At 55.5% G+C, this 14987-nt stretch overlaps 1 protein-coding gene across 7 annotated transcripts in view; it reads right to left on the reverse strand.

Annotated features, from left to right (window-relative positions):
• The window catches only part of CASZ1 (castor zinc finger 1), a 152544-nt gene that overhangs the window by 37307 nt on the left and 100250 nt on the right, over positions 1–14987 (reverse strand). For all 7 annotated transcript variants that reach the window (XM_021374631.1, XM_021374630.1, XM_021374627.1 and 4 more), the window contains 2 exons: positions 7835–8392; positions 1830–2670 (listed from right to left, as the gene is read on the reverse strand). In XM_021374631.1, the coding sequence (XP_021230306.1) occupies positions 1830–2670; positions 7835–8392 (1399 nt within the window). The remainder of the gene's footprint in view (positions 1–1829; positions 2671–7834; positions 8393–14987) is intronic.

Consider the following 14987-nt stretch of genomic DNA (forward strand, 5'->3'; position numbering starts at 1 on the left):
AGCCTGGGTTACTTGGCACCAGTAGGAAGCAGATGATAACAATTACATCCTCGCTGAGTTCCGCAAGAGGAAAAAGAGCTCCAGGGCCAGGCTAAGCCCACCTGAGACACACTGGCCCATCAGCACGATCCTGGTTTCAATGAGGACACCTTTGCCCAGGGTTCACCTGGAGCAGGTAGATGAGCTCCTAGCATTGGATGGCAGAGAGTTTCAACCTTGTGGTATATGTGGGTATGCGTGAGTAATTTCTGCCAGGTTACTGGGTTCCAGTGGGGATTGAATGGGAAGCCAGGTCCCAGAGAGCAGTTAGCACAACCAGCAGGTTGCCTTTTTTTTACCACAGAAGCCTGGAAGAGAAGGACCAGAGCCATTTCCAAGCTCCATGCGAGACGAGGAGACTGGAGACAGCCAGGCTGAAGACTCAGGTGCCCTCCACTTCTCCTGCAGCCCAATCCCCATACCCCATCCACGGAAGTCCTGTGGCAGGAGGAGGGGTCACCATGATCACCACGGTGCTGCACACCCCATCTGCATGCAGCAGGAAGTGAGCATGAGAAACGAAATCAAACTGGGATCCCCATGCAGACGGAGGCTCACAGCCTCCACGCACCGCTCTGTGGTGGCCACTGAGCAGCTGAGTGCTCAGGAGACTACAGGCACAGAGCCCCTGGCCACGTCACCCATCACAACAAGGCACGGTGCCTACAGGAATATTTACAGTCGTGTTTTTTGGTAATAGCAGTCCCTGCCTGCCATCTGGAGCACGTACCAGGTTCTTCCCGAGCGGGGGGCCAGATAATAATCTTTTACCCTTTCTCGACCCTAACCACGGAGCTCCCACATCTGTCCGCAGGCAGCTGGGGCATGGCTGCCTCACACAAAGGCAGGATCACCAGCTCTGCCCTCCAGCTGGGGAAACATGGCACTGATAAATCAGTGGGGTGTAAAATCAGAAGGTTTTTTTAGGCAGTTTGGCTCTTTTTCAAAAGATTTTCGTGACAGAAAGACCCCATCAGCCCTGGCACTCTCACTGCACCGTGGCATTTAATCACAGTCAACCCTGGTCCATGCGCCGTGGAGTTTTGTCTGTGCCCCTCGGGTTTATGTGTAGCTTTTCTACAGCTACCACCTTCGAGAAGCCAAACTACACAGTAATCCAAAGTTTGGCAAGGCTGTTGGCTATCTCCATTCAGTCACTGGCATCACTGCAGAGATTGCCAGCAATGTGTAAGAGGTCACTGGTATTTGAGTGAATGAGTTTGCCCAGTCTGAGGGGTAATTGAATCACTTCTATTTGTGAAAGGAACAAGCACACTGAGAAGACACAGGCCCAGCCCCATGAAAGTACGCGTGTGCCTAATTCCTATAAAATTAATGGGAATTAGGCACAAAAATGTTTGGGATGTTCTGGGACGTACAAAGGCCCCCTCTCTACCAGTCAGCAGAGTTTTGCCATTGAGTTAAATGGAAGCAATAATCAGTTTCTCACAGTATGGCTGGCTGCCTGGGGCACTGGAGGAAGAGGGAAGGAAGTAGTTATGATCTTGACCTCAGAGCGCTGACAGCACCACGTCCCCTTATCTCTCCTTTCAGCATTCAAGCCCAGGAGCTAGCAGGCTCTGGATTCATGGCTGTGACTGCTGAGGGCAGGCCACATCCTTAGTGCAAGTAAGACAGAGAGAGATGGAGAGTGTGATGGAGGAACAGACACAGCGAGCAAAGAGAAACATCTCATTAACAGCGCAGTAGTTGTCAGCACACGGACTATGATTTGCCACTGACCCACACGCTCACTAACACAAAGCTAAGAACAGTGGGAGGACACTTACTTCACTGTAGAGACTGTTCCAGTTGTGATGGAGTCTGTCTTGGAGAAAGTCGACTTCAGGTACTCGGGAGTGTTGAATGGCAAGGAGACGGCCTGCTCGGGCCCGGCCATGGGAGCGCTGCTGGGGGTGCTGGCGAGAGGAGCAGGGGCCAGGCTGGGTGTTGGAGCTTTCACTGGAGTGAGTTTCTGAATGTTCCTCACATCGTACTTGGAAGGCCGGCCCACCTTGCCTGTCTTGAAGGCGATGGCTCCTCCCATGTCTGGGCTGCCTTCTCCAGGCTTGAAAAGGTGCAAGTACTTGACGTTTTCTAGGTCATACTTGGAGGCCTTCTTGTAAGTATTGCCGTTCTGTGGCCTGATGCTCTCACCCGTCTTCAGCTTCTGAATGAAGAAGTCGTATTTGGAGGCCCGTGACATCAGGCCCTGCATCTGGGAACTGCTGGGAGAGGGCAGCGGCAGGATGGTGGCTTTGGTCTCCGTCAGCATGGAGGCATCTGGACCTGGCAGCCGAATGGGCTGTGCCAGCACCGAGGAAGCTTCTTTGCCCAGCTTGGAGCCCAGCTCCTCAGATTTGGCCAAGTGCATGGGCCAGGAGAGCTGCTCTCCAGCTTTGAGCTTGCGGATGTACTCCTCGTACTTGGAGAATCGAGCTCGCTTGCTCATGGCATCCTCACCAGGGAGAGAGGCTGCAGCCACGGTGGCCTCTGAGGTAGCAGCGTTCAGCTTGTCGAAGCTGATCTTGCGGGCCAGCTCATCCCGCATGTTCTGGTCGTCGTAGCCAAACATGCCCAGGAATTCGTTCATGGTGGTGGCAGCATAATCTCGCAGCGACGAAGCTTCCCCTGCAGAGAACCAGAGGGAGAGAGTCATGCAAGGGGCTGATTTTTCTTCTCCTCCCATACCAGCACTGGTAGCGGGGAGGGGGGGCAAGAGGAGAGGGGAGCATGATCTACTGACGTTTGGCTCACTTGTTAGGTTTTACGACTCTTAAATTAATTTGTTTAAAAAAAAAAAAGTAATTAATACTGGGGTAAAATAAAAAGAGTTCATCAATGCCAGGAAAATCAATTTCCTAAATGTTCTAGCCGATGGCTTTTCAGTACATTAAACAAAGTTTCATAAATGTCTCTGCACTCTCGCCTTGGCCTAATATGAAGAAAAAGTAATTTTACTGGAAGTGAGACCAGTGCCAATATGCTGAGGTTTATGCGGTTCTGTCCTTGTGTGTGTGTGCACGGACAGACCCACGGAGGACGGACTGCAGTGCTGGTGACCGTGTGGGTGCAGCGGGAGAGGGCAGAGCGGGGCAGTGCTGAGCGGGGAAGGGAGGGAGCAGAGGTGGGGATGAATGAAGGTAGGGCTGCATGCATGAGCAGCTCGTGGGAAGGAGAGGGGGAAGAAGCAGAGAAGGCAAGACAAAGACAGGATGGATCCCATGGTAGCTGCAGTCCTTCCCTCCCCTGGCAGTTCTGTAAGGTTTGTCTTTGGCCACCCTTCTCCCAATGACTGGGGAGTTCCTCCTCGCCACACGCCAAGGGACAGCAGTTCAGTGAGGGCAGTGGAAACCTACTGGCTGCATCCTGATCAGCCAAGAACAGCTCCCAGTATAAGGAAAGGGAAAAGCCTGCGCAGGTGCCAAATGGATGCAGCCTTCTCTCCATCAGCATTTGGGCTGAAGACAGATGAGCTCCCCATGTGGGCTCCAGAGAGAGGAGGTCCATTCCCTGCAGTGACTGGGGAAGGGGCAGGAGGGGCTGCTCTGCCTGGAGGCACTGGGAGACTGGGCAAAAGCTCTTCCTTGGGTCTCTCCCTCCCCTACTCCCCTTCCTGGTCCACCAGAAGGGGAAGAACACACATCTGGAGGTCACCCAATATCAGTATAAAGGAGGAAATACAGATTGTTCTGACGTGGCAGATTGGACTCATTTGGGCTTCGGTCTGACACAGCGTTTCTCCTCCTCCTCCTCCTCCTCCTTCTCCTCCTCCTCCTCCTCCTCCTCCTCTCTCTCTTGCTTTCTCCTGCAGAGTAAAGATTTACTGTGTGCAGCAGTCCTTCAGACCTCCCTCACCATCCTTTCCACTCACTCACATGAGCTCTGGGGTAGGCAGGCACCCACAGGAGCACCAGCAGGGGCACCGGCAGCAGGTGGAAGATCTGGGCACTGGGTGCAAAGCTCAGACCCAAACTTGGAGGCACTGCCTTGGAAAGGAAGGCATCAAGCCACAAAACTTGTTAACAGATCCAAAGCATGAAAACAGACCTATGAGTTGGGGAGCTGATAGCCTGTGATGCCACGTGCCTGGGCACGCATTTACATGAGCAATTCTGCATGCACAAGTCCCAGTCAATGAGCAATCTCACAATTTAGCAGCCATCAGCTTGCATAATACGCTTCCATAGGACTATGTGCAGGAAGAGGCTGCCTTAAACAGGCACTGAAATGTGCATGTCCGTGAGGGTCACATTCCTGTGTCAATATTGCTCGACACAGCTGAGTTCACAGAGCAGAACTGCTGCTGCACCAGTTCCCTGGGTACGTGAGAAAGGCCACATGCAGAACATGACTGCAGCCTGCAAGCAGCACGATGCAGGCACCCTGCCCAGTGCTGGGAGTTGCTTCAGCCCCATATCACCCTCCAGTTCTGGGCACTTAGAACCAGCCCCCTGCATGGGATTTTGGGATGCCCAATTTCAGAAGAGGCAGCCTGACAGGTACAGAATGGGTAGCAATGCCCCTGCAGGGGGGGGCTCTGGATGTAGCTTTTTGTCCTTGCACACCCTCGTGGGTCACTATTAATGTTAAGGAGTGTTAAACACAGAATCAGCCCCGCAGGGCCCAATAACAAGACTTGCACCTGTGTGGCCAGAACTCCATTGGTGTAAACATTCAGATGCGCAACCCAAGACCATTGGGAAGGGCGAGCTTTCAGGCCTTTTTATGAGTTCTGTAAAGTCTGAGCATGAGCTCAGATTCCAGCACTCCTGATCTAATCCCCTCATACTCCAGAACAGCCTGCATCGTCTATCTCCCTCGCTGAGGTTTGCTTCTGGATGACTGCAATACCTCCCCTGATGAACAGCTTTGCCAGCGTTGCTGTCATTTCTCATCCACGTTTGAGATGGAACCCTGGCCAGCTCCCGCTGCCCAGCAAGCACACCTTCACTCACCCACCAACACATCCCTAAAGCCTTGACAACCTCCATGTTTTTGCACAGGTAGCTAGGCAGAAGGCTGGGGGCTGTTCTGCTGGGGGCAGACAGGATGAGACCCTTCCAACCCACTCCTGTTACCGAGCTGACAGACAGCTCTCCCATAGCCGTGCGCAGACAGAAGTGAAGCACAAGGACAGCGGCTGCGAAACAAATCCCTGTGAGAAGTGCGCAGCCCTCCCCCTGCACCACATTTTTCTCTCCCCTTCTGTGTGATAACAAAAGGGCTCCCTCTCCCCTCGCCGCTGCTCTCCATTTGTGGGCATTGCCAAAGAGCAGAGATCTGCGAGTCTCAGAGCAGCTATCGTATCACAAAGGATCCGGAGCTAGCAAAAAAGGGGCTAAAAATAGCCTGCAGCAGCACACTATATATGGAAGGAAAAGCAAAACAGCCCAAATGGAGCGCAAGGTCTGGATCCTTGGGGGATGGGGCATCCCAGCCAGGGCTCTGTCCTTTATTCTGCTTGGGAGGGGGACGTGGAAATTTTGGGGCGACAGGATAATGCATGAGAAACCGGCACCTGTCGTGCACATTCTTCCAAGTGCGGTCTCCCCAGGAAATGTGGAAGAGAAATATTCCCTTTGAAAGGAATATTTTGAAGGCTAATATTCCCTTTCTGAGACACATAGCCGACAGGCTAAGGAAAGAAAGGAAAACTTTGAAAACGTGCACAGAGGAAAGCTCCCGGTGACCACTTCAGATCAGTGTGTAAGTAACTGTCAGAGGGAAGAACACGGGACTGTGCAGGAAAATCTTCCCGGGTATGCTACAGAAAGGGATCCCCGTCAGAGCCTGCACGAGGAGTCTAAATGCTATATATAAATGTGTGTGGAGGAGCACGGGTCAGTCAGGGTGCAGGAGAGGGTGCGTGAATGAATGAGGAAACACAGCGCGTGGGCAGGTCAGAGGCTGACACACATCTCTCGACGGCCGCCAGCTCTGAGGCTCGTGGAGGGAGGCACACAATGTGAGGCTCAGCACCGACTCCTTGGTCCGTGCGTGTTCCCCGTGGGTATTGGCTGCTTGTTTCAAAGCATGAGGACTGAACAGCATGGAGCAAGCCTCTGCAAATTCCTGCGTGATGCCCAGCAAGCTCCACTGTGTGACCCTGGAAGGGGACAATGGTGGCAGGGAATACTTTGTCCTCCCCAGCACATGAGATCCTTCACGCTGTGCTTTCCAGGGAATCGCTGCCATCAACATTTACACCGGGCTTCCCGAAGCACATGCTCAAGACCTGGCAGCACGCCCTCTGCAAGTCAAACCCCAAGTGGCTCGATATGTGAACCCCACGTGCCATTACTTGCCCTAAACATAACGGAGTCTCCAGCCCCCACTGATTGCTTACAGATCTTTGTGCAATCCTCTGACAGCACAGCCTGAGAAAAGCACATCACTGAGAACTCCTACCTGACAAGAAACCTCAGTTCTTTCTCATTTTCCACAGGTTGGCAATGTATTTTTACATTCTAGGTTCCCCTCCTTTTAGTTTTCATGGCAAATAAAAGCTGCAAATGTGGGCTAAAGGGAATTAAAACAAACTGAAAACTGAGTCCAGGCACAATCACCTTGTGTCTGGGAACGACAAGGGCTTTCCTATCAAAGGAAACTGAAGGTCACACTTTTCCTCATTGATCTTGCAATGTTTGTTAATTACTCTGTCACTGATGTGGCGAAGGATAATTAAACAGCTCTGTTTATATCTTATATGCATAATTATGTGCGCTGCCACTGAACTCGTGAAGACTAGAGAATGTGCCTCTCCAGAAGGGGAACGGACAGACGGAGATGAGTTTAGGCTGCATTATTAACAGGAGGAGGAAAACACAGGCACACACAAAAGGAGGAAAGTTTGATGGATTCACAAAGTGCTGAGATCAGGGGAGGGGTGCGCACAGGTGGAGCAGATTAGGGGGAGATCTTTCAATTACGGATCCAACCCAGCCGAGTGACAAATCAGGGGGAGGGAGCTGCTGCCCTAATAAGAGAGAATTCAATCTGTCCTAAGCTTCTACCAAGGCTTAGCACTAATATGGCCCCGAAAAATCAATCTGGGGGCCTGCGTATCAGAAAATGAGGAAGAAACTCAGCTGGGGCTTTCCCCAGTAGCTGTGGCTGAACGCAGATTTTGAATGAGGTATAGGAATAAGACATGAGCTATCTGAAAAAAGGAAATGCATGCACAGCCTGGGGGAAGACTCTTTGCAATGGCACCCAAGTCCGTGCCTAGTACAGAAGTGGGGGCTGCGCAGTTTTGGGAAGAGTAGCTCTGCTGGGAAGGAGATGGAGCTGCTGCGTGCTACCCCTAATGAGGCAGGACTGCTAGGGCAGCCCTCGTGGAGGAGCCAACACTGTGCAGCAGCAGCCGCTGGGGAAGAGGGGAAGCAGTGACGGAGCACAGCAGGGTGTGGGGCTGGCCGTGTTAGAGGTTTCTGTTTGACACAGCCCTCAGGTCCCATGGTCACCTCTCAGTTCAGAGGGAATCACTGCTGAGTATGGTACAACCGGTGGGCACGAGGATGCTTACAAGGGGAACATCTACTCTACCATGGGATCTGTGGTCTGGGAGGAGACCCAGACACATACACTCTGCTCAGGGAGGGTACTCAGAAGCAGAGATAAAATGGTCACAGTCCCAAGAGCAAAATACACAGCAGCCAGGCAGGCCTCTGCTAGGGGACTCGGGACCTCTGGCCCTCTCCTGGACAGACACGGCCAGTGGAAGTTTGGCCTTTCCCTCAGAAAATGTGGCCAAATCGCTTGCCCTGTGCAGGGGTGGGCGGCAGGGCCTTACCTGAGGTGGTTCCCAGCTTGGAAGCCGCCTCGCTGGAGGCCCGGTAGGCATCATCCTTGGAGGCCGCCCCATCGGAATCCCTGTCGTCCAGGAAGGTGCCATCCTGCGAGCCCCTCAGCGCGTCCGCCTCGTCCCCGTTGTCCTCCTCGTCGCTGCAGCCCTTGGGCTGCACCATGTAGACCCCTTCAGGCGGCACCTCCGCACCCTCGGCGCCCCGACATTCCTTGCCCTCGGCCCGCCCCAGCAAAGGCTCTTCGTACTCCCCGTTCACCCACTTCTCGATCACCTCCCTCCTCTTGTCCTCCTCGATCTTCTGCACGCGGCTGAGTCCATCTGAAAACTCAGTCCCTGGCTCCTTGGTCCCGGGCTGAGGCAGGTCCTTGTTGCTGCTCTCCCGCTGCGGCCCCTTGTCCGCACGCGCCTGCTCGGCTCCCCCGTGGTCGAAGACAACCTGGCGGCTCAGCTTGGCACAGATTGCATTTAGCTTCAGGCCGCCTTTGCGCTTGGCAGCCATTGTGGGTTTTCCTGAGGTTGCGTCAGTGCATATAGTTCTTTCAGCTGGAAGGAGAGAGGGGACAGAAGCGAGGAAGGGCATTAGAGGGATCAGAAATGGCCGCTCCCAACCCATGGGCCTTCACACAGGCCGCAGATGTCCCAGGAAGGATGGGATGGCCTCTTCCTAAGCTCTGAGCTGAGGCTCGGGCTGCAGAGTTAGCGCTCCCAACTTCTGCTCCCAACAGAGGGCCTCAATGGAGGCCGGAGTTGGTGCTGAGACTGGGCTTGGCTCAGGAAGCCCCAGCACCTCAGGCGAGTGAACATGGTATGGACTGGTCTGCTGGAAGCCTTGCTGCTCCCTGCTACACTCTGCAGCAGCACCACCTGCCCCAGCTCCATCCCCAAAATGACACAGCTCCAAGCACATGTAACAGCTTCCCACTCCAGGGGTGGTGAGGAGTTCACTTTGTGACCTTTACTCATAGGCTCAGTGGGGAACAGATACGGGGCATGGAGAACCAGTATGCAGAATAGAGAACCAGTATGGAGCAGGGAGAACCCACATGGGTGATGGGAGCAGTGGGAAGCACTGTGCTGAGCTCGGCCGGGTGCGAGGCAGCTGAATGGGAGCAAACCGCCCCGGGTGGCATCAGCTGATCAGCCCCTGTGACTGCTCGCTCTGCTCGCACACACACAGGAAATTCTGCTCTCACACTTCCCAGCACAATCAGCTAATTAGTGGAGGTTTGTTATTTTAATGTAGTTTATTCATATGTGACAGCTAGTAAAGGAGGGGTGAGAGAAAGTGGGGGGAGAAAGGAAGAAGGTGAGGTCTTAACTTCAAGGTCATGGAGAAGCTTGAACTAAACGGTCCCTATCACAGAGTCACTCACATAATTGCACCGTACCAACAATTAACAAGATTCAATTGCAAAAAAAAAAAAAGCAAAAACCTGATTCTAAAGCAGCTGCGTTGCCTCATTTCTCTTTTTATTTACAGTCCCTGTGAGAGGCACTCAGAGTGAGCAGGGTGATGGGTCCCAAGGCAAGAGCCCTGCCCGCAGCCGCGATGTCAGCATGGGCTATTGGGTCCCTGCACGCTGCGACAGGGAGGTGCTGCTCCACAGAAGCGCGCTGAGATTAATCAGACCCCCTACGATGCACCCAGAAGCCATCGTGACAGCCCCTAATCCCGTAACATGACAGCCCAATACAAACAGACTGAAACTTTAGACCTGCTGTCCAAGAGCCAGAGAGTGGCTGCTTAGCGTAAACTCCTGACAGCTTCAGACACGCTTCCCCGTCACGGGCTGCAGGAATACCCCCCTGACAAATCTATCAGCCTCCCACGCAAAGTGAGGCAAAATGCTTTCCTACTGTCCCAAACGCATCCCCCCCTCCAGCACCCGTCTGCCCTGACGGCATCCCTGCCCCTGCAGGAGCAAGAGCTGCTCCCAGCCATGTGCCTGCAACAGCAGCAGGTGTGGAGCCACGCACGTATGGGTTACAGCATCCCATCTCCCCCAGGCACCCCCCGCACACCTCCCCACGCGTCTCCTTTTCACACATCCCCCCCCCCGCACACAGCCTCGTGCCTACAGATGGGCGCCCGTAACGCTGCCGAAGTCTCTGCATGTTGGCACCTTCCCTTCCCATCACATTCCCACTCTATTTAGGGCAGAAAGCGCCGGCCGCTCCCGTGCGCAGCGGTACCGCACTGGGACTCCGGGGAGGCTGCTGCGAGCTCCAGCTGGAGCCCGGCCAGGACCCCGATGGCTCACACTGTGCGCTCGGCGGGGGGCCAGCAGCGCGGTGAGGCAGGTGGCCAGGCCAGGGCAGCCGCTGACCCCAGTGCTTCCCCATCCCAGCAATCAGGACACCCGGTGAGATGGGTGCGGGGAGGGAGGCACGCGGCAACCCACTGCCCCCGCCCCACAGCCACGGCAGGTCCCATTATGCTGGGCTGGAGGTGAGCAGCCAAGTGCGCGCACCAGACGGCAAATGAATATATAAATATTTATCCAAAGGAAGAGGGGAGCAGACGTTCCCGAGGCTGCACTTGCTGCGTACGCAGCAGCTCCAGGGAGCCTGCAACTTGTCTTCCAGTCCTGGCCCCGCCGCTCACGCACCCCAGACCTGTCCCTCCAGCCCCCCAGCTCCTGCCCTGCCCTCCTGCACCTCTCCTGTCCCCTCTCCTGTGCTTGGTTGTTCATTTTTAGCATGGCAGCTCTCTTCTTTAACAATTCGAGCATCTTTTTGTGAAGTCTAAGTTAAAAATAAAGCAAGTTCAGAAAACTTACCTTTCCCCTGATCTACAAAGCCAACCCTCTCAGAGACCGTCTCTCCATCCCACCTGTGCCTGTGTGACTGCAGGGAATCAGAACTACCTCCTCCTTCTGCCAACTTCGCCGCCAGCTCTCAGCAAGCCAGCGCATCTCTTCACCTCCCCATCCCTAATTTTCTCATCTCTGGGGCAGCAGGGACATTGACAGTATCTGCATTTCCCCTTTAGGCCGACAACTTCCAACAGAGAAGGGAAACCCGGCTGGCAGAGAACCACTGAGAACAGCACTGGGGCTGAAGGGGAGCAGAGCATCCTCGCATGTCCAGGTAGGGGTGCTGCAGGAGGACCCTGGAGTCGGGAGTCCCAGCCCCAGCCCCCTCCCCACTCTACAACCCCCCAGGTCACCTCATGTCCGCACTGCACTGTTTAAAGATTCCCGGCTAAGTAAACATCCCCCTTCATTTTCTTCTTCCAAATAGAAATGTTTTGATTTTGCATCAATCCGAGGAAGCCATTTATAACCTGAGCCTGTCACGGGGACTTTTCATCTCTGCCCAGGACGAACTCTCCCACATGCTCTATTTACACTGAGTGCTTCCTCTGAAAACAATGCCACCGGCAGCATGCCTGCCGCCCCCTCCCCACGCCCTGCCACCAGACACCGGCTGCCCCGCGCCATCCTCGGGACAGTGCTCCCTTCAAGGACGAGCACAAGGCCCAGCAGCGCTTTAGGTTGGGCATAAAGGATCCCTGTGTGGAGGAGAGGGGTGCTGAGCCCAGGGGTGGGAACCCCCTGGGATGGGGCAGGGCAGGAGGGGTGTGGGCTATGCCATGGGATGGGGCACGGGATGGGGAGGGCCAGCGCGGCGGTACTTCAGAGGGCCGGGCACGTCGAACAGATGGAGCTTTCATATTCTTATTGAAGAGTTTTCAGCCCAGCTGAGCAGCTCCGTTCAGGAGGGAGGTCCCAGCGCCAGCTTTCCAGGAGCTGCAAGCTCTCATTCGATTAATTATTAACAGTATTATTTGGGGCGGGGAGGGGGAGGGAAGGAGGGCCCACACGCTGCATGGGCCTTTTCTTTTTTAACCGCTGTGGTGCGAGCCCAGCATGGCAGCAGAAGGCTGCAGCCATGCCCTGGCCATGCCCAGAGCAGGGGATGGCAGCCAGGCACAGCCCCTGCGGGGACATCTCCCCCAGCTCTGGGGCCCTGCGCCAGCCCAGGCAGCCCCAGCCCAGCCACGGTGTGAGAGTGGATGCAGTGTGTGCTTTCCCCTCTCTGGTTTATCAATAAAACATTTTATTGCTTTTAGCCCAGGAAATGACCTTGGATTAGTGGATGCTGCCTCTTTTGCCTGGCCTTGGGGAGTTCAGTGAGGCTCTTTACCAACCCTGCATCCTGCCCGCACGTTGGCACAGAGCTAGGGGAAGCCCTGGGTACACGCGGAGGAGCAGCGCGGTGCAGTGAGCCGTCCTCCTGCCCTCCCCACTGCACTGCGCTGCGCTCCCCATCCAGCAAGGGCCAAAGGGAAGTCCTTGAGCTGCAGCACGGTCCCTGAAGCCTGCAGGGTGCTGCAGCCACAAGCCAGCCTCTCTGTCCGTGCCCCCTCCCAGCGTCCCAAGCACACAGTTCTGCCCCAGGTCGCCTCGTGCCCCACGCAGCGCTGAACCCCCCCAGCACCATGCAGCCTTCAGCCGGTGTGAGCCCGGCCCGCTGCCAGCCCCGTGCCCGCTCCCTGCAGCCGCGTCCGCCTCAAGAGTGAGCCCTAAAGTGTTAACGGCGATTGGTGAAATGGCACAGCAGATTGCTACAATAAATAATTTACTGATATTTATAAATATTCAAATCAGCAGGCTTCAGAAATTGAAAGGGGGGGGCTGAGATGATGGGGAGGGGAGCACACACACGCGCGCGTGTGTGTGTATGTGGAGGGAGGGGGGGGGGGTGACATTAATTCCCAGGCTCTCCAAATTCATTTGAGGACTGTTTCTCATTTCAAACAAATATTAAATCTTTTGGTGTCAGGCCTCCAAAATAAAGCACCGAGCAGAATGTTGGGCACCTGCAGCTCTGTCCCCTCAGGCGGCCACAGGCAGGGGTGAGGAGCCATGCCACCACCCCAGCTCATTGCCAGCCCTCGCCCAGGGCAGAAACTGCCATTGCTGCCACCAATAAGCCACAGGGCTCCTGGCTTTCACTCCTTGCTCTGCGAGGGAGTTCGGTTTCAGGGGTCAAAGCAAGAGGTTCAAGGCCAGGAGCCCTGGCACAGCATCACTGCCAGCCCCCAGCTTTCTGCGCAGAGGAGGAGGAGCAAGGACGAGGACCCACGCAACTGAATCCCACACCTTCCACTGAGGGACACGGTTAGTGGGCACGGTGGGGATGGGTTGAGGTTGGACTTCATGATCTTAGAGGTCTGTTCCAAGCTCAACCATGCTATGATTCTATGACTAACTGGAGCTCTGGGCCCACTCTGAGCCTCCTACACGCCCAGGGCCCCACTGAGCCCTGGGACAGTTGCAGGAGGCGATCCTGTGTCCTGCCCCATAGCACCCCACCGGTAACGCCAGGCTCCAGCATGGGGCGAATTTCCCCAGATGAATAATGGCTTTTCTAATGCACGGGCAGGCTGTCAGCTTCCCTACTCCCAGTGTTTTATGGGTTTAACTGAACGGCTCTGAACTCCCTAGTAAGAAATAAAGTTATCCCTCAGCGTCCCTTCTAAACATTTCACTCAGTGCAAACGGTGTTTAAGAAAAATGAGGACATATTTCTTCTTAAGGATGCAGTATCCCCCTTCAGAGGCCTAATTTATGCCATATATCACTGGCCAGGGAGAGGAAGGCAGCGCAGACCTCACACTAGGAGCGAGCTGGGCCCGGCTGTCCCTTTTCGTCCCACAGCCCAGCACGAAGTTTGGGGGCTGCCACAAGCCCTGGAGCAGCAGTGAGCACTTGCTGGAGTGCCAAAACTGGAGGCACTTTCAGTGCTGGACTGGTGATGGAACAATTCAGTTTGCTGCTCTTGGTGCCATGAAGGCCTGCACGCAGCCCCCAGGCCTCATGGCCACTCCTTCAGGTGGCACGGAGCCGAGAGGCCTGCACGGGTCCAGCTCCTCATCCTCGCCTTATTTATTTATTATTAATTTTTTAGCCCAGTTAAAAGGTTTACTATCCTAAGTAGCCTCACTCAGCCTAAGTAAGTCCATAAATCATGAGGGCCTGCTGACATCACGGCCCCACCATCAATCTGCCCACAGCTCGTGGGGAACACAGAAGGAAGAAGCTGAGGGATGGGTGGGACGTGGTGGGGCACACAGGGCCTGGGCACGGGGCTGCCCTGATGGGTGAGCTCCAGGCTCCTGAGGGAGGGCCCTACGGTCATCGGGAGGCAGCGAAAAAGCACCTTCAGCATCCCAAAGCTCAGCCCTAATTACTGGGGAACTGAATGCTTGCTGCACCACTGCGAAACAGTGCTGGAAAAGTTGATTGCTGTGGCCTCTCAGGGTGCTGCTCCCCGGGGCCGTGCCCTGCCCTTTGCTGCTCTCCCTGCCAGACACTGAAGCTCATCTCCTCACTGCCATCCCCAGCAGTGTGGCCACGCGCTGCAAGCGCCCGGTGGGTCACACACACACGCAGCAACGCGGCCATGCAGGTGCCACACCGTGCGCGAGCTGGCACAGCAGCACAGGCCGACGTCCGACGCCTGCGAGTGCCCGGGTACGGCCCAGCACGGTGACACACGGCCACACGCGGTGCGCACCTCCCGCAGCACGCAGCGCTCCGCAGGCTCCGTGAGCTCGGCGTGCTCAGCGGACACGCAGTTGGCAACCCCTGCGGGCAGCACTCTGCTCCGCGCTGCAAGCAGACAGCCCCTCCGTGCCCGCCGCCCCCCGGCCCCTCGTGCCCCCCGAGCCGTGTCCCCGCTGGGTGCTGCCGGACGGCTCTGCGCCTCTCCCTCGCTCGCTCCCTTCCGCTCGCATCTTTTCATGAACTCTATTTCTCTTTCCTTTCTGAAAACAACTGAGCTGTAAATACTGTTTAACCTTCTCCCCCCCTTCCCCCCTCCCCTCCGCACTATAAAAACACAAATATGCCATAACTCAGCTGGCTCAGCCGCCGCGCCTCCAACATGCCCTGCTCCAGGCCTCTCAGGAAGGTCATAACAAACGACTTTCCGATTCAGTGCTCCTGAAATAATTTTGTGTATTAAAACCTGAATCTGCACTTTCTGGACCGAAAGCCTCTCTTAATTATGGCGAGCGTCCTTGGGATGGACAGTGATCCTTCACCGCCGCACCAGCAGCCAACCGCAGAGGCAGCGCCTGCCGGCTCCCCGCCGCCCCCCCGCCCCCGGCACAGAGCCAGCTATGGGG

The sequence above is a fragment of the Numida meleagris genome, chromosome 20, assembly GCF_002078875.1.
Source record: "Numida meleagris isolate 19003 breed g44 Domestic line chromosome 20, NumMel1.0, whole genome shotgun sequence".
In the NCBI taxonomy this organism is placed as follows: domain Eukaryota; kingdom Metazoa; phylum Chordata; class Aves; order Galliformes; family Numididae; genus Numida; species Numida meleagris.